This window comes from Taudactylus pleione, unplaced genomic scaffold, assembly GCF_031769625.1.
Source record: "Taudactylus pleione unplaced genomic scaffold, aTauple2 ptg000173l, whole genome shotgun sequence".
NCBI classification, from domain to species: Eukaryota; Metazoa; Chordata; class Amphibia; order Anura; family Myobatrachidae; genus Taudactylus; species Taudactylus pleione.
Genome location: NW_028284575.1, coordinates 6,061,022 through 6,080,796, shown reverse-complemented (window position 1 = coordinate 6,080,796; position 19,775 = coordinate 6,061,022). Strand labels below are relative to the sequence as shown.

The 19,775-nt window shown below is 47.3% G+C and overlaps 1 protein-coding gene across 1 annotated transcript in view; it reads left to right on the top strand.

Annotated features, from left to right (window-relative positions):
- The first annotated feature begins 2,065 nt into the window (after positions 1-2,065).
- The window catches only part of LOC148521208 (aldehyde oxidase 1-like), a 135,282-nt gene continuing 117,572 nt past the window's right edge, over positions 2,066-19,775 (top strand). Inside the window, exons 1-3 of the mRNA XM_088475570.1 lie at positions 2,066-2,145; positions 10,923-11,063; positions 15,749-15,857. Coding sequence (XP_088331696.1) covers positions 2,066-2,145; positions 10,923-11,063; positions 15,749-15,857 — 330 coding nt within the window. The remainder of the gene's footprint in view (positions 2,146-10,922; positions 11,064-15,748; positions 15,858-19,775) is intronic.

The window sequence follows — 19,775 nt, the reverse complement described above, 5'->3', positions numbered from 1 at the left end:
ATAGCAGTACACCCCTAACAGTGCATCTCCTAGTTGGTGCATAGGTGTATTTATTACTGGTTGAAGGCACCCATACATCAGCCACGGATTGCCGCGATGTTGCAATCCTGTAACCCGGCATTGCAGGATAGCTGATTCCAACATTTTGGATTACACAGATATGCCGATCACGACCAAAAAATTATTGTGATTGGCAGATCGGTGAAATTTAACATGTAGGATTTTCTGCTACGGATCGCAGAACATCCATGGCCGCCGATCGGCATTTCCGACCGGCGGATCAGCGTTTCCGTTCCCATCGCGGCGATCCGTCGCAGATGTATGGGGACCACCACACATGTTGAAAGATCCACTGGTGGTACTAATTATTTAATTTGTGGTACTGAGAAGAACATGTAGCACTAGTAACAATCTATTATATTACTATTTCTATTGTGGTGTGGGCTGGGGAGGGGGGTTTCCAGGCAACCGGTACCCCCCCTGTGTTTGCCTCTGCACTATGCTCATTATTACTGCTTCCAAGAACTTCCAACAAAGAAAAAAGCTAAAGCCCATGACTTGTTTAATGTTATTACATGTTATCTAATTACACTGTATTATATAGGACTCAGCTGACAACCAACAGACCTGCACTTTCTATATATTAATAATATGACCTAATCATACATCATTTAGTAGAATGGGAGGCCTCTCCCTGTGCAGAGTATAATTACATTATCCATGTAACATGGGGCCTGATTCAGAGAGTTACAGAGATCTGATATTTACATAATTCTCCTATATTTAATGATCTGCGCAGGGACCGTATTGCGCACATGCAGATCGGTGTCTGCAACATCTGTCGCAGTGCACCAAGCATCGCAACGTGATTGATACGCTGCTGGCAGTAGGGGGCAGCGACGGAGAGCATTCCAGAAAATGTCAGCCCCTTTTTCTGGGTGTACCGAAGCCAGTGACTGCATCCTTGGCCGTAGATTCGCTGGCCCAGGTAGCGTGATTTTGCCGGACATCCCGAGTAACGTGAGGGTTATTCAGATGTCCGATGGTCACACAGATGATCCAATGGCTGCATCTTCGGAAGCCCCATCAGATCAGAGAAGCCGACAGGAGGCGTCTATTTACGTAAGATGCAGCATTTGCATAATTTCGTACAGACGCAGCAGAATTAGCGCACATCTCTGAATTACGGCCTATATTTGGACATAGATCCAGCCACAAAAAAGCTCTTCATTTATGAATGATGAAACTATATGGTGGAAAGTTTCTAAGAAATGTACTTTTATAAATAAAGCCTTTTGCATTTGGGTGGGGTTTGCGGCTGTGCAAAACACAAGGGCATAACTACCAATAGGGGCAAGGGGGTGCAGCTGCTAATGGGGCCCACAGCTAAAGGGAGAGCTGTCTTCCTTGTCTGTCCCATGTTTCTATGGGCGGGATGTACTAAAGGAATAATGCGGTAAAACCCCCGTTTTTGGGGTTTTTAACGCTTTTCCATATGCACTAAGTCCCGCCCACCCTTTTTTCGGTGCGGAGGGTAACGCCAGAAAAACCTGGTGTTACCATATAGAAGCCTATGGGCTTCTTACCGGACCACGCACCCGACGCTTCACCGCCACTTCGCCGCCCCTCCGTCGCCCAGCACTGGCCCCCACTCACCTGCTATCCATGGTTGCCGGCCCGCGCTCCACCTCCTCCTCCTAATCTTCATCCGGGTGCAGGGAGGAGCCGGGGGCTTCCTGCACATGTGACCAGCAGGAAGCTCCCGGGGCTCGGAGGGGGCGGGATTCCACGGAGACCCCGTCACCAGGAATCGGCTGCTTCGCAAAGAGCACCTCTTATCGCAAGAGCTGTCCTTTGCGATAAACGCAACCTTAGTACATCCCGCCCTATGTGAGGGTGTTTTTGCCATTGGGTGCAGGGGCGTATCTATAATGGGTGCAGGGACCCGCACCGCACACCTTGCACCCATATTAACTAAAAATTACCTCTCCTAGGTCCTGCGTCGGGTCTCTCAGCGCTGCTCAAAACGCCGGAAAATGGCCACCGCTGCCATCTTTCCGGCGTCATGCGCTTTGAGGAAACTGCTGGGAAAATGGCGACAGTAGACCGGGCACACTCTAGTGCCCAGAGTCAACTGATTCTGCGGTGAACGGCCAGCCGTGTCAGTCGACTACTGGCCGCCGGGGTAAGAGGAGGTGGCCTGTGACAGAGGATGCACACGGGTCCCCTTCTCTCTAAAGACGCCCCTGATTGGGTGGTACATGCGGCCCTTACACAGGTGGTATTGGACCCACAAATCAGGGCCGTAACTAGGGCATACTTGCCGACTTTGCTACTGTTTCAGGGAGTCTGCCTGACAATGAGGAAATCTCCCAGAGTGCACCTTACCCCCATTATGAAGTTGTTATAAAAAACAAAACAAACAAAAAAACAGAGAGATAAACATTCAATTAGTGATGAGCGGTTCGGATTCTGTGGAATCCAAACCGCTCCGAACATAAAGGATCCGAGTCCACCTGAACCCTGTTCGGGTGTTCCCCGCCTGACTCGAATCGAGAGAATCTGACGTCAGGGCTCCTCTAGTGTAGGGCAGAGCGCTGTGATAGAGGTCTGCCCTACACAGACACAAACACACAGCCGCCAACGGCAGCTGTGTGTTTGTGATAGCAGCCAATGAGAGTCAGGCAGACTCTCATTGGCTGCTGCACGGAGGGAGCCGGTTGGAGCTCACTCATAAGCTCCGTCTTCCGGCTCCCTCCGCGCGTAATAGAGCAGCAGAGCGGGAAGGACGGCGGCAGGAGCGGGGATTCAGGTAAGTTTTGTTTTTTTCTTTTTTTTTTTCTTTTTTTTTTCTTTAAGGGGATGCTACTGGGGGGCATACTACTACTGGGGGGCCTGCAAATGGGGGCATACTGCTACTGGGGGGCATACTGCTACTGGGAGGCATACTGCTACTGGGGGGCACTGCTACTGGGGGCCTGCTAATGGGGGCACTGCTACTGGTGGGCATACTACTACTGGGGGCACTACATAGGGGGCCCTACTACTACGGGGACTGCATAAGGGACACCACTACTGGGGGCAGTGGCAGGCTGGGCCGGTGGGCAGGGTGCCATGTGCCCCCCGGGCCGCAGCGTCATGCGGGCGGTGGGCCGGTGCAGTCTGTGTCACTGTGACACAGACTGCACCGCGTGTGTAGCGCTGACCAGACGGAGTTCGGTCAGCGCTACACTGACAAACACACAGCCGCCGGCTCCGGCAGCTGTGTGTTTGTTGTAAGCAGCAGCCAATGAGAGTCTGTCAGACTCTCATTAGCTGCTGCTGCGCCCACTGAGGGAGCCGCTTCATCTTCCGGCTCCCGCAGTGGGCAATGGGAGAGACGTCATGATGTCATATGATGTCTCTCCCATAATGCAGAGCGGCCCAGCCCGGGAGGACAGACGGAGGAGCAGATGGCGGCGGCGGGAGCGGGGATTCAGGTAAGTGTTTTTTTTTATTTTGTTTTCTATATTATGTGTGTCTACTGGGGGGGGGGTCTGGCACTACTGGGGGCACTACAAAGGGGGGGACTACTACTACTGGGGGCATTACAAGGGGGGTGGGGGACTACAACTACTAGGGGCACTACAAGGGGGGGACTACTACTACTGGGGGCACTACAAGTGGGGACTACTACTGGGGGCACTACAAGGGGGGTGGGGGACTACTACTACTGGGGACACTACAAGGGGGGGACTACTACTACTGGGGGCACTACAAGGGGGAGGGGACTACTACTACTGGGGACTACTACTACTGGGGGCACTATAAGGGCACTACTACTACTACTACTGGGGGCACTACAAGAGGGGTGGGGGACTACTACTACTGGGGAATACTACTGGGGACACTACAAGGGGGGTCGGGGACTACTACTACTGGGGGCACTACAAGGGGGAGGGAACTTCTACTACTGGGGACTACTACTACTGGGGGCACTATAAGGGGACTACTACTACTACTGGGGGCACTACAAGGGGGGGACTACTACTAATGGGGGCACTACAAAGGGGGGGACTACTACTACTGGGGGCACTACAAAGGGGGGACTACTACTACTGGGGGCACTACAAAGGGGGGGTGACTACTACTACTGGGGGCACTACTGGAGGCCTGCATAAGGGTGTTCTCTCCTGTGGCACACGGGGGCACTGCATATGGGCACTACGACAGGGGGCTGCCCTAATCTTTATTTTTACCTTACATTAATCCCATATGGACCCGCCTCCTTCCTGGAACACTTGAGGGGGGGGGGCGCTGTAGCACGCATATCCTTCGGACACCCTGGCTACACGCTACTCCTCTGCCAGGGCCGCCTGCATGCATTTGCCCCCCAGGCTAAAAGTTGCCAGCCAGCCCCTGACTGGGGGCATTGTGTAAGGGACACCACTGCTGGGGGCATTGTATAAGGGGCACTACTACTGTGGGCATTGTGTAAAAGGGTCACTAAAGTGGGCATTGTGTAAAAGGGGCACTACTGTGTGTGGTAACATAAATAAGAGACACTACTTTATGGTGTAATGTGAATCAGGGGCACTATGTGCGGTCTAATGTGAATAAGATTGTGCACTGTGACTCCTTGGGCCGTAGCCCACTATGTAAACAAGTACTGTGACTCTGCTGGCCGTACCCCACTGGGTGGGTGCACTACTTTTCATTTCTGCCACTGCTGTGTGGCAATGTGTCATAGATGTGCTTTATACTGTGGTGTCTGCGCCACTGCTTTGTCGCTTGGTAACTAGTCAGCTCACTGCAACCTTTGGCCAATAATAGTGAAAGCTATCATTTAAACTGTGAGGTGGTCTAAATTGACTGACTGTAAATGACTGGAAATTAAGGTTATTGAGGTTAATAACACTCTAGGAAGAAAAAAAAGCCCAATTTATTTGATTTTTTTTTTTTTTTTTTTTGTCAATTCTTGTAAAAAAAAATCCAAATCCAGTCGCCGCAGTTTGGCAAATCCAAAGCCGGACGACGAATTAGAACCAAATCCGGCAATAATGGTCCGGCGCACATCCCTAATTCAAATGGGATCATTAGTATAATGTCCCTGCATTGGTTATAAGGCACAATGGGCCTGATTCAGAGCCGGTCGCTATTTGCGCTCGTTCGTTCAAAAAAAAGGGGTGGCTATTCAAATGAACCGTTCGCTCTTTGAGGTCTCTTCACGCCTCTAGGTCTGAACGAGTGAACAAAACTTGCGGTCGTTTTTTGGGAAACTACGTCCCCTGGCCGCTCGCATCCTACGTCATGTCCGCTATTTATTAGATTAATCGAGTACATCGACCAGGGTATGAGCTGCTCGCTATTCTTGTGGTTGGTTTTTGCTACCACAATTTTGCGAGCAGTTCTGACTATAAAATAACCCAGTGACGTGCTCAATGACGCTGCTGTTTTAATTATGCACACCCATAAAACACCCGTTTTGACCTTTAAGCACGCCTGCGTTCTGATCTCCACTCCCCGTTTTCAAGCACCTTCCCCTGTTACCACCCACATACGCCTCCTCCTGTCACTCAAATTACCAGGCACTCGCTATTTTGCGAGCACATGAATTTCGACCGCACTGACTGGTTCGCGCATGCGTACGATCGTACGCATGCGCAGTTGGGCAAACATCGCTCGGAGCAAACGAGCAGCCGCTTACGAGCGGCTCTGAATCAGGCCCTATGATCCCTATGGCTACATGTATTTTCTGAGAAGTATCAGTGTGTTTTCATGAACAAAATCTTACTAACTGCTTTTGGGCTGGTTACATGTGGATGTAAGTCAGGTTTAGGACACGCCTCTCAGATTTATCAGGACACGCCCACTGTAACACGCGCTCATAGGTGCTGCTTTCACAATCTCCCTGAAATGCTTTTTCAAAAGTAGGCAAGAATGAACTAGGGTAGTGCGACCAGTGCCATGGCACAGGGCACCGCAGGGCATGGGGAGCTGTTTGGACCTGTCAATTTTCCTGTTTATTACACTGGGGAACAAAAACAGTTTTTTTTTTCTTTTCTTGCCAAGGATTTAAGAACGGTGTGAGAGTACTCTCAGGTCCTATTTCCGCATTAGATCTTTGCTATAGCTGAATTGGCTCCAATTTTCAAATGAATGAAAAATGATAAAATTCAATTATCTTCTCCATTTGAAGTACCTCACTAGTCTAGGCCGCTTTACTTACCAGAATCAACTTCGTTTTGCTTTTTAACAAATACCCTCTTTCAACTATAACAAGAATTTATTTTATTTGTGATAGCGTCGTAGCTGATAGTCACGTTTGGCTTTTGGATTTGGATTTTTTTACAAAAAAGCTAAAATCACATAAATTGGTATTATTTTTTTTTCATAGAGTGTTATTAACCTCAATAACATTAATTTTCAGTCATTTACAGTCAATTTAGACCACCCCACAGTTTAAATTATAGTTTTCACCATTATTGGCCAAAGGTTGCAGTGAGCTGACTGGTTACTAAGCGACAGAGCAGCGGCACAGACACCACAGTATAAAGCACATCTATGACACATTGCCACACAGCAGTGGCAGAAATGAAATGTAGTGCAAGATGGAATGGTCCTTGGGCCCTCCCACCCACCCAGAGGGGTACGGCCAGCAGAATCAGAGTACTTGTATACACAGTGGGCTACGGCCCAAGGAGTCACTGTGCACAATCGTATTCACATTACACCGCACATAGGGCCTGATTCACATTACACCATAAAGTAGTGTGTCTTATTTATGTTACGACATCGCAGCAGTGCCCCTTTTACAAAATGCCCACAGCAGTGCCCCTTTTACACAATGCCCACAGTAGTGCCCCTTTTACACAATGCCCACAGTAGTGCCCCTTTTACACAATGCCCACAGTAGTGCCCCTTTTACACAATGTTCACAGTAGTGCCCCTTATACGTAAAGCCCACAGTAGTAATGCCCCTTATACAATGCCCCCAGCAATAGTGTCCCTTACACAATGCCCTCAGTAGTAGTGCCCCTAGTAGTATGCCCCCAGTAGTTGTGCCCCTAGTAGTATGCCCCCAGTAGTATGCCTCCACTAGTAGTGTCCCCAGTAGTATGCCCCCATTGCAAGTGCCCCCATTAGTATTGCCCCCATTAGTATTGCCCCAGTAGCGCCGCTTTACACAGGAAAAAAAAAAATTCCTGAATCCCCACTCCTGCTGTGACCGCAGCTGTCCGTTCCTCTCTGCACTGTGGGAGAGACGTCACGACGTCTCTCCCATCACCCGAAGCGGGTGGAGCCGGGGACGCAGCAGCCAATGAGTGTCTACCTGACTCTCATTGGCTGCTATTACAAACACACAGCTGCCGCTGGCGGCTGTGTGTTTGTTTCTGTGTAGGGCAGACTGCTATCACAGCGTTCTGCCCTACACTAGAGGGGCCCTGACATCAGATTCTCTCGTGAGAATCCGACATTAGGAGGCTGCCGTTCGGACTCGAAGGAGGATCCGAGTCAGACGGGGAACACCCAAACAGCGTTCGGGTGGACTCGGATCCCCTATGTTAGGAGTGGTTCGGATTCCACAGAATCCGAACCGCTCATCTCTACACACAACACATTCAAATTTCCTCACTAACGCTGGGAGGAGGCTGAGCCAGCTGGGACATCCTCAGACCACAGCCTCGCCTCCTCCCAGCTGGGACATCCTCAGACTACAGGCTCGCCTCCTCCCAGCATACAGAGAGGAGCAACGGAGAGGACCGAGTGACGCAGTTAGCACACCTCCTGTCCCTTTGTTCAGGCCTCTCTCTGTCCCACCACATCCAATTTCCCGCCATTTGGGCTTGTTTTGTTCAGTACTGTACGTCCCCGGCTTTTGTTGGGAGTTAGCACTGAATGTGTGAAACAAAACGTTTTTGCCGTAAAAATTAGTTCTTCTCGGAGACGGTGTACTGACAACCCTGATGTTTTTTGTTAGATTTGTGGCAAATATAGTGTGGCAAAAGAAAGAAAAAATATAACTGTATTCGTAAAACAAGTGTATCAGGCTTATTTTGAACGTCACAAAAGCCACCAAGACAAGATTTGTCACAAAGTTTGTAAAACCTGTGTGGAATCACTCCGCAATTGGACTAAAGGTGATCGAAAAGGACTTAGGCCCTGATTCAGAGCCGGACGCTCTGACAGAGCGCTCGCTCTGAATCAGGGCCGTCCCTCTGGTTTTTTTTTTTTAGAGTGGCCTCCTGGTCGCTCGCATAGCTGTGGGTGACCACCCACAGCTATAGCGAGCGGCCAAAAAGATGGTCTCGATGGTCAAGACCAACGCGACCATCGGGCTTGCGACGAGACCCTTGTGGTAGGGTCTTGTTGCCGCAAGTCCTGGAGTGCTTTTGGCTCTATAAGAGCCGAGAGCACTCCCACTGACATCACTTGTGATGTCAGTAGGGCCGGCCCCAGACGGTAGGCGTTCCCATGGGAACGCCTCCATCTGGGCAGCCACGCCCCCGGCACGCCCACCAAAGGGGGCGTGCTGTCACTCACCATCGACAGCACGCCCCCTTTGTAGCGCATGCGCACTGGGCCAACATCGACCCGCTTGTGAGCGGGTCTGAATCAGGCCCTTAATTTTAGCATACTTATGATGTGGCGTGAGCCAAAAGATCACTTGAGTGACTGCTATTTTTGTGCTGTAAATGTGAAGGGTATGAACTGATTTAAGAAACGCGAATTGGGATACCCAAGTATAAATTCTGCAAAACAACCGATACCACAAAGTCAAGATTTACCTGCACCATCATTCAATTCTTTGTGCGAAGTTGAATATGATGATGTGGAAATGTTAATTTCATCCAGTGCAAGTGACAACACAGATGAAAGTGAGATGAAGAAAGTTCCTCTACTCCAAACAAATTTCCCCAAAAGGAACTAAACGATTTAATTCGTGACTTGAATTTATCGAAAAAAAGAGCTGAGCTTTTAGCATCCAAACTTCAAGAAAAGCGCTGTCATGAGCTGGATGTTACTATTACGTCGTATCAAACTAGAGAGCAAGCCATACTGCCGTTCTTTAGCCAAGATAACAATCTTGTGTATTGCAACAATATTCCGGAACTTCTCCAGATGATGGTCTTACCAGAATATCGAGCAGAAGACTGGCGGCTCTTTTTGGATAGTTGTAAAAGGAGCTTAAAATGTGTATTACTGCACAATGGAAATAAATTTGCGTCAATTTCTATCGGTCATTCAACTAAACTTGAACAGTATAAAAATATCAAGATAGTCTTAAAAAAAATTGCTTACCCTAAGCATCAGTGGTCTGATTGTGTCGATTTAAAAATGGTAAACTTTCTTCTTGGGCAGCAAAGTAGATACTGTATACTAAGTATCTTTGTCACATACTGTATGCTTATGTGATAGTCGTGTAAAAGAAAAGCACTGGCAGCAAACCGTATGGCCTCCAAGAGAAGTTATAACTGTAGGAGAAGCCAACATCATTCATGAGCCCTTAATTGACAGGAAAAAAATCATACTGCCACCTCTCCATATGAAACTGGGTTTAAAGAAACAATTTGTAAAAGCATTGGACAAGTCTGGCGATTGTTGTTTGTTTTTTTTTTAAGTATATTTGTCGAACATTTCCATCTCTTAATATTGAAAGATTAAAAGCAAGAATTTTTGACGGCCCACAGATACGGAAACTGGTGAAGGATCCAAATTTTACCACATCTATGACTGAAACGGAATCTGAAGTATGGCTGAGATATGTGTCTGTCATTCAAAATATTTTAGGCACTCACAAGGCAGACAACTATCATGAATTAGTCCATGCTAAAATGTTTCGAGAAAGTAGGCGTCAACATGAGTATTAAAGTACATTTTTTGTACAGCCATTTAGATCACTTCCCGTCCAATCTAGGAGATTTAAGCAAAGAACAGGTTGAACGGTTCCACCAGGATAATCAGGTAATGGAAGAAAGATATCGAGGAAGGTGGGATCGTCACATGATGGCCGATTACTGTTGGAGTCTGCAGAGGGAACTGACTGCAACAAGAATACAAAACAAAATCCTACAAAAAACGGTACTCATAGCTTCCTAACACTTATGTATGTAATTAACCTGTGTCTTTTTGTAACATTTTACGAATCAAATTTAATCAGAATTAAAAAAAAACATCTTTTTAACATTGTTTAATTTAATTTTTCAGAAATATTAAAGACAAGTGCATATCTCAAAAACTAGAGCCTACTGAAAAATAAGCATGGCATATTTATGATCAGGAGCACAAAATTAATCGAAATCGACTCTTAAATCCCTGGCAACAGACTGGCTGTTCCCCAGTGTTATCATTCTCACTTGTAGCTTCCTCTTCTTTCATCCCCAGCATCTCCTGGCCTCCCCTATCTCTTCCCTGGCCCTTCCCCATGAGGCCATGGCCCTCTCTCAGATGCACTATATTATGTCCCTATTTATCCCCAGCATCTCCTGGCCTCCCCTATCTCTTCCCTGGCCCTTCCCCATGAGGCCATGACCCTCTCTCAGATGCACTATATTATGTCCCTATTTATCCCCAGCATCTCCTGGCCTCCCCTATCTCTTCCCTGGCCCTTCCCCATGAGGCCATGGCCCTCTCTCAGGTGCACTATATTATGTCCCTATTTATCCCCAGCATCTCCTGCCCTCCCCTATCTCTTCCCTGGCCCTTCCCGATGAGGCCATGGCCCTCTCTCAGGTGCACTATATTATGTCTCTATTTATCCCCAGCATCTCCTGGCCTCCCCTATCTCTACCCTGGCCCTTCCCCATGAGGCCATGGCCCTTTTTCAGGTGCACTATATTATGTCCATATTTTAAAAAAATTGGGGATGAGGGGGGGCGCCAATGCTCTCTCTGGCCCAGGGCACCAAAAAGTCTAGTTACGGCTCTGCCACAAATTACTAGTAATGCAAAACATGAGACATTTTCCTTAACATTGTGTTTCCCAGTGCGCTTGACAGGTACTAAATACGGCTGCGGAGGAGGAGGCTGCGGATCCTGTACCGTGATGATATCGCACATCCACCCTGTCACCAAGAAGATCCTGTATCCAAATCACTAATGAACGAGGGAGAATGATCCAAATATGACCAATATTATGTACTGCAAATTTAATTAGAAAAATAAATATCTTGATTTGAAAGTCTCCACAGTCGGCCAACATTTCAAAATAATTTCAAGGGACATCCTGTTGCCTGGCAGGTGGGTTTACATATTTTACATGCACCGATGGAGCAGGACTTGGGGGTGGGGCTGTCCTGTGCTGGCCCCACCCTCCAAATCAGTGATGTCATGCAAGGGGGCAGGGCAGATGGCAGTATAAAAGTGGAGAGCTGCCCGGATACTCCAAGTAGCTCCACACACTGCAGGGTACATGCCCATAACACCCTGATAGCCAGATGCAGGGGCCTTGGGGCAGCGATGGTGCCACTCCCTGGTCCCTACGCCCCTACGTGACAGCACCGCTCGTAAACCCCTCCCTGTGGCCCTGTTTATATGAAGTGCTATGTTGGCCGACTGTGGTTGACTACAATGTGTAGTACTCAAATAATTTATTGCCAGCATTTATGTAATAAAGGGCCTCATGTATCAATGAGTTTTATCACTCAAAATGAGTGATAAAACTCGTTGCGTATGACAATGGTGCTCCAGCCAATCAGCTCCCAAATGTAATTTTTCAAACAGATGACAGTTGGAAGCTGATTGGCTGGAGCACCATTGTCATACGCAACGAGTTTTATCACTCATTTTAAGTGATAAAACTCAATGATAGATGAGGCCCCAAATTATCAGGATTGGCATTACCGGCCCAGAACAGTAATAGTAAACTTACCGCTTCCCTCGGCCAGTCTGTGCACAACAGTGAGCCTGTTTGTTGGCTGGGAGCAATCAAGTTTTTTTTGGGGGGGGAGGAGGGGGAGGGAAATAAATAATAAGTTTAATTAATTTTTAAAATTAATTAATTTTTTTTTAAACATTTTAGAATTAGCCGCAGGTGGGTTGATCGTGGTCTGCAACTGAATAGCTCTGGGGCCGGGCACTTTAACCACAGAAAGTGGAACAGCCACCGTAACTGAATCCACGGCTGATTGAATCGGCCTCTTCATATATTATAAAATGTTTTATTCTTGGAGAAAAAGCAGTTTCTAATGTTTGTTTTTCTGGGGATGTACAGTAGTTATGAGACCGGCGGTATCATAACTATCCCGACATCGGATTCCCAGCAAGGGATCTAAGATAGGCGTCAAAATACCGACGCCTATCTTAATACCGATGCCAGCCTGAATGAAGGTAAGTCCGGGGCGCCCTTAGCGTTAGCCACGGGGGTCAGGGTTAGGATTAGGGAGTCTGGCAGGGTTAGGTTTGGGGGGGGGTGATTAGGGTTAGGCACCCCTAGGGGGGAGGGGAGAGTTAGGCACCCACAGGGAGGGTTAGGTTTAGGTAGCGGTAAGAGGGGGTAAGGGTTAGGCACCCCCAGGGGGAGGCTAGGGTTAGGCACCACTAAGGGAGGGTTACAGGTAGGGGGGGGGGGAAGGGGAAGATTAGGGTACTTACCTGCCCCAGTCGGGATCTTCATCCTGTTGGGCATCCGCTGTTGGGATTTGAACCGGCGGCCAAACAGCCGTCCGTATTTCAATCCCATTCCGTTTTTCTGTTCTAACCATCTGGAGAGGGAGATTACAGAAGCCGGCCGATGTTACCGGTCTCATATTAGGCGAGGGATACTGTCCAGAGCTGCTAGTGGATGTCTGACTGTTTACCACCTACTGTACAATTGTTGAGCAGTGATGTCTCTGCAAGCTGCCCTTCCCAGCAGATACTGTTCAAAGCTAGAAAAATGCTACTAGGACCAGGGCCAACATGAGATCCCCCACTTCCGATCTGCCCTGCCAAAACACATCCCCCTCACGTCAAGCTGAGAAACGTGCCAAGTCCTGATTGGTGGAGCTCAGCGAATGTAGCAACTCAGCAGGGATGTGCGGTCAGGGTAGGCAGGTGCGTTTCTAGTGAGGAGAGGGCCCGTGTGCAGTCTCCGTCACAGGCCCCCTCCTCTCCGTTCGGCAGCGGATTTTATAGACTCTGGGCACTAGAGTGTGCCCAGAGTCTATAGCGCATGCGCAGGTCACCGGGAAAATGGCCGCAGCTGCCATTTTCCAGACGTTTTTACAGCACTGACGTCCATAGAGGGGGAATATAACCATGTGGCGAGCGTAGCGAGGCGAGCACAGCGAGCAAGCGAGGGGACAACATTATTCTTTAGGTGGGGACAACTTTCTTCTTTAGATGGCCTTAATGTGAGGGTACCGGTGATGTCGGCAGTGCGGGGGTGCCAGCGGTGTCTTAGTGCAGGTTTGCTGGCTGTGTCAGCAGTGCCAGAGGTGTCCTCATTGCAGGTTTGCTGACTGCGTCAGCAGTGCAGGGGTGTTCTCAATGCAGGGTGTCGGCAGAGCAGGGGTTGCCAGCGGTGTCCTCAGTGCATGTTTGCTGACTATGTTGGCAGTGCAGGGGTGCTGGTGGTGTCCTCAGTGTGGGAGTGTCGGCAGTGTGGGGGTCACTGATGGTGTCCTCAGTATGTTGGGCAGCAGTGCAGGAGTGTCGGCAGCGGTGGTGTCGGCAGCGGGGGATGCTGCAAGTGGGGGTGCCGGCGGTGTAGGCAGCGGGGGGTGCCGGCGGTGTCAGGCGGCAGGGGATGATTGTGCTGTTTTCAATGGGCTTAACACTGATTGGCTGAGAGCGGTGACAGACGGCTCTCTCAGCCAATCAGCGTTAAGCCCGCTCAAAACAAAACCTTGCGACTCGACAGAGGGGTTTTGCCTCTGGTCAGGGATCCGGGGCAGGCAGGGAGATCCGAGCTGTGCTCGGATCGCCCCGGATCCCCGGAATTCGGGTGGGTTCGGATCTCTGAGATCCGAACCCGCTCATCTCTAGTTATAAGTGGCATTACTTAATGTGTCATAATGTGTAAGACACATTTCTGTATCATGAACATGAAACCACACACCTTAAACGTCGTCTTTGGGTGTGTTTGTTTTTTTGGCGGAGGCACCTGAAACTCTTTTGGCATGGGGAGAAAAATGTATAGTTATGCCACTGCCTCACCGCACGTCACTGTAACAGAGGTGCCCTAGCAGTATGCACTAAATCAGAAGCCTGTATAAACTAAATCGTAATATATCTTTGCTGTTGATATGTGGAACAGAATGTAAAGCTGGATACACTCTAAACATTGTGTGTACCCAGCGATGCGACCCCCAACTTATCTGGCGGGTGGTACTTGTTAGACGATACGGTGCCCGACCGCCCGATAGTCGGCCATTGCTGCATGGCGGTCATCAGTCGCGTTTTCAGATTGAGCTGCATATAGGGCTGACCTGAAGATGCGAGGGACGACTCCGCGGGAGCGCGCATAGTTCGTACACACTAGATGATTTGACGTTCCAATCCGTCGGAATCGGGCAAATCGTTCTAGTGTGTACCCAGCATTACAGTAACAAGCCCTCGAGGTATGAAAAGAAAACGTAATAATAAGATTTTATTAAGGTGTAAAGAAACATACGCAGGTGCTCTGCTCTTTACTTGATGAACTCAATCTCTGATGCAAGATAATGTAGAAATATACTGTACATAAAATACCCTAACATTTACATTCTGCACTAACACTAATACAGCAAAATCATAATAATAATAATAATAATAATAATAATAATAATAATGTTATAATAAATAGGTATAGAGATGTACTGCATGCAGATGGAGATAAACAGGGCCATAGACAAAATTTTTCCATAGAGTCCTATAGACAAAATTCAAAGTAATATAGAAAACGCGAGAGATGAATTCAAGTTGAAGTTGTGCAGCTGTTCCCACGACGCGGCACCTCACGTGTAATTAAATCTGCCACTATGAAGAGCCTCCTACTTGAACTCACCTTGCAATTTGGGTCTAGTAACTACCCTGATTTAAAAGGAAAGTGATTATTTTATTTATATTATATTCTTACAAGATTTTCGGCAGCACAGACTGTGTAATGGTTAGCATTACTACCTCACAGCACTGAGGTCATGGGTTCGATTCCCACTACGGCCCTAACTGTGTGGAGTTTGTATATTCTCCCTGTGCTTGCGTGGGTTTCCTCCGGGTGCCTCCACACTCCAAAAATATACTGGTAGGTTCACTGATTCCCAATGGAAATTAACCCTCGTGTGCAGGGCAGCCAAGACCCGCGGCGGGCCCGGGTGACAGGGGGCGTGGCCTAATCAGGGGAGGCATGGCCACGTTCCCTTAGGAAAAAAACACAGTATAAAAAAAACATTTTAGCAGCGCCACTTCACTGGGAGGGGGCACTGTGAGCCCCTCAGCCTGGCGCACAGCCAATGGGGGTCACGATCAGCATGATCGCTCCCCCCATAGGCATAGGAGACTGCTCCAGCTGCTGCGAGCAGTCTCCCACTGCAGCCCAGCACACAGCAGTGTGTGCTGGGCTGCTGTGATGTAGGAGGGTGGGGGGGCGATGCCAGACCAGGGCCCCCGCCGGGCCCCTCCAGCAAGCCTGGGCCTGGGTAATTTGTACCTGCTCCCCCCCCCTCTCGGCACCCCTGCTCGTGTGTAGGTGTATACATGTGGTAAGGAATATGTGAATGGCCTGATGTGAATGGCCAAATGTTCTCTGCACTATATACATAACTGGTAATAAATAAATAAAATAATTTTGAAACCTTAACACTGTCTAGACATTACTCAGCTAACGCCTGCTTACTGCCTGTCTGCGCTCTACATGGTGCTGCCGTCACCACAGTGGAGGGGATTGGGAGCACCACCTCCAGAATGCACCCGGTACAGGTGAGACGGACTAAAGTTTTATTCTATCAGCTGTATATTTGCAGTTGTAGTTCACAGTATTCTGTGGTAATCAGTGGCAGTTCCAAAAAAAACAAACATGACAGGGGTGAAGCCACCATAATCTGATAGGAAGGAAGGTGGGGCTGAGGGGGGGTGGCCAAGTCTGTTAGAGGGCAGTGACCACACGCTTGCTATGAATACGGAAACAGCACACAATAGCTGTGCCGCTGCAGAGTAGCAGCACAAAACTGGATGGGGTAAGGGTCCTTAGCATCCTTGCTGTTGTGATGATCCAACATAGAGGACCAGACAAGACAGCACACAGAGCATCTCAGTGACTGTCATACAGCACACACAGCGTCTCAGCGACCGCCATACAGTATAGATATCATCTCAGTGACAGCCATATAGTACACACAGCATATCAGTGATCTTCATACTGTACACACAGTATCTCAGTGATCTTCATACGGTACACACAGCATCTCAGTGATTGCCAAACAGTACAGACAGCATCTCCATGACAGCCATACAGTACACACAGCATCTCAATGATCGCCATACAGTATAGAAGGTATTCCAGTGACAGCCATACAGTACACACATCATCTCAGTGACTACCATACAGCACAGATAGCACCCCAGTGACAGTCATACAGCACTCGGAGCATCTCAGTGACAGCCATACAGTTTAGAAAGAATCCCAATGACAGCCATACAGCACAGACAGCATCCCAGTTCACCACCATACAGTACATGGAGCATCTCCATGACCGCCATACAGTAGGCACAGCATCTCAGTGACTACCATACAGTACACACAGCATTTCAGTGATTGCCATATAATACACACAGCATCTCAGTGACTGCCATTCAGCACAGACCACCCAGTGACTGCCATGAAACACACACAGCATCTCAGTGACTGCCAAACAGCACAGATGGCATCCCAATGACTGCCATACAGTACAGATAGCATACAAGTGACTGCTACACATGAGATTGAGCATCCTTCCCAGTGACTGCCATACAGAAGATTGATCATATAATCTAAATTGATTGTGATTGTATAACAGGAAGACCAGATTTGGCTTTCAGATCCATTACCAAAAAAATCTAAATAATTCAAATGAAGAATATGAAAGAAAAGAAAATATTTAATAAAAAAAACTTTAAAGATTAAAAAAAAATATTTATCTAAACAATAAATGTTTTAGTTCTTATCACCATCCAGAGATGTCATGTTATAGTAGTAGGGACTAATGACTACTGGGTGGCAGTAATAGCGATATATAATAGGTGAATGGGGGTAGTAGGTACATGTGATATATATAATATGTAGATGGGGGTAATAGGGACACATGACGGGTGGATGGCAGTAATAGGGATACAGCGGGTAAAATAAGTATTGAACACATCAACATTTTTCTAAGTAAATATATTTGGTATGGGGCTATTGTAATGAAATTTTAACCAAATGTCAGCAACAACCCATTGCAATCCACACATGCAAAGAAATCAAACCATAGATGTCCATTTTGTGTAATAATGTAAATAAATGACACAGGGAAACAGTATTGAACACTCTTACTAAAATGTATTTAATACTTTGTATAAAAGCCTTTGTTGGTAATTACAGCTTCAAGACGCCTCCTGAACTCTGATCTTTAGTTCTTTCCATAGATTTTCAATTGGATTCAACAAGTCAGGTGATTGGCTGGGCCATTCTAGCAGCTTTATTTTCTTTCTCTGAAACCAATTGAGAGTGTCCTTGGCTGTGTGTTTGGGATCATTGTCTTGCTGAAATGTCCACCCTTGTTTCATCCTCAGCATCCTGGTAGATGGCAGCAGATGTTTATCAAGATTGTCTCGGTACATTTTTCCATTCATCCTTCCTTCAATTATATGAAGGCTGCCAGTACCGTATGCTGAAAAACAGCCCCACACCATGATGTTCCCACCTCCATACTTCACTGTTGGTATGGTGTTTGTGGTGATGTGCAGTGCCATTTCTCCTCCAAACATTCTGTGTATTATGGCATCCAAAGAGTTCAATGTTGGTCTCATCTGACCAGACTATATTCTCCCAGTATTTCACAGGCTTGTCCAAATGTTGTGCAGCAAACTTTAAACGAGCTTCAACATGCTTTTTCTTCAGCAATGGAGTCTTGCGTGGTGAGCGTGCATACAGGCCATGGCGTTTGAGTGCATTACTTATTGTTTTTTTGTACCTGTTAATTCCAGGTCTTTCTGAAGCTCTCCTCAAGTGGTCCTTGGCTCTTGGACAACTCTTCTGATAATTATTTTCACTCCTCTGTCAGAAATCCTGTGAAGAGCACCTGGTCGTGACCGGTTTATGGTGAAATTATGTTCTTTCCACTTCCGTATTATGGCCCCAACAGTGCTCACTGTAATATTCAGAAGTTTAGAATTCCTTCTGTAACCAATGCCATCAGTATGTTTCGAAACAATAAGGTTGCAAAGGTCTTGTGAGAGCTCTTTGCTTTTACCCATCATGAGATGTTTCTTGTGTGACACCTTGGTAATGAGACACCTTTTTATAGGCCATCATTTGGGACTGAACCAGCTTACATTAATTTGCTGGTGTCTTGGCTTTCCATGCCTTTTTGCACCTCCCTTTCTTCATGTGTTCAATACTGTTTCCCTGTGTCATTTCACATTATTACACCTAACTTAATTTATGCAGATATATGGTTTGATTTCTTTGCATGTGTGGATTGCATGGGTTGTTGCTGACATCTGGTGAAAATTTCATTAGCCCCATTACCAATATATTGACTGAGAAAAATGTGGATGTGTTCAATACTTATTTTACCCGCTGTACATAATAGGTGGATGGGGTAGTAGGGACACTTGATGGATGGCAGTAGAAGTAGTAGTGATACACTACCGTTCAAAAGTTTGGGGTCACCCAGACAATTTCGTGTTTTATATGAAAACTGACTTTTATGTATCAAATGAGTTGCAAAATGAATAGAACATATAATCAAGACATTGGCAAGGTTAGAAAAAATGATTTTTATTTGAAATAATAATTTTGTCCTTCAAACTTTGCTTTCGGCAAAGAATCCTCCTTTTGCAGCAATTGCAGCATTGCAGACCTTTGGCATTCTAGCTGTTAATATGTTGAGGTAATCTGAAGAAATTTCACCCCACGCTTCCTGAAGCACCTCCCACAAGTAGAATTGGCTTGATGGGAACTTCTTGCGTACCATACGGTCAAGCTGCTCCCACAACAGCTCAATGGGGTTGAGATCTGGTGACTGCGCTGGCCATTACAGACAGAATACCAGCTGCCTGCTTAATCCCTAAATTGCCTAGAAGGCCAGCATCCCGGAGTCGCCTCATCACTGTAGACGTTGACACTGGCGTTTTGCGGGTACCATTTAATGAAGCTGCCAGTTGAGGACTTGTGAGGCATCTATTTCTCAAACTAGAGACTCTAATATACATGTCTTCTTGCACAGTTGTGCATTGGGGCCTCCCACTTCTCTTTCTACTCTGGTTAGAGCCTGTTTGTTCTGTTCTCTGAAGGGAGTAGTACACACCGTTGTAGGAAATGTTCAGTTTCTTGGCAATTTCTCGCATGGAATAGCCTTCATTTCTAAGAACAAGAATATACTGTTGAGTTTCACATGAAAGTTCTCTTTTTCTGGCCATTTGGAGAGTATAATCGAACCCACAAATGTCATGCTCCAGATACTCAACTAGCTCAAAGGAAGGCCAGTTTTATAGCTTCTCTAATGAGCAAACCCATTTTCAGCTGTGCTAACATAATTGCACAAGGGTTTTCTAATCATCCATTAGTCTTCTAACGCGCTTAGCAACACACAATATACCTTTAGAACACTGGAGTGATGGTTGCTGGAAATGGGCCTCTATACACCTATGTAGATA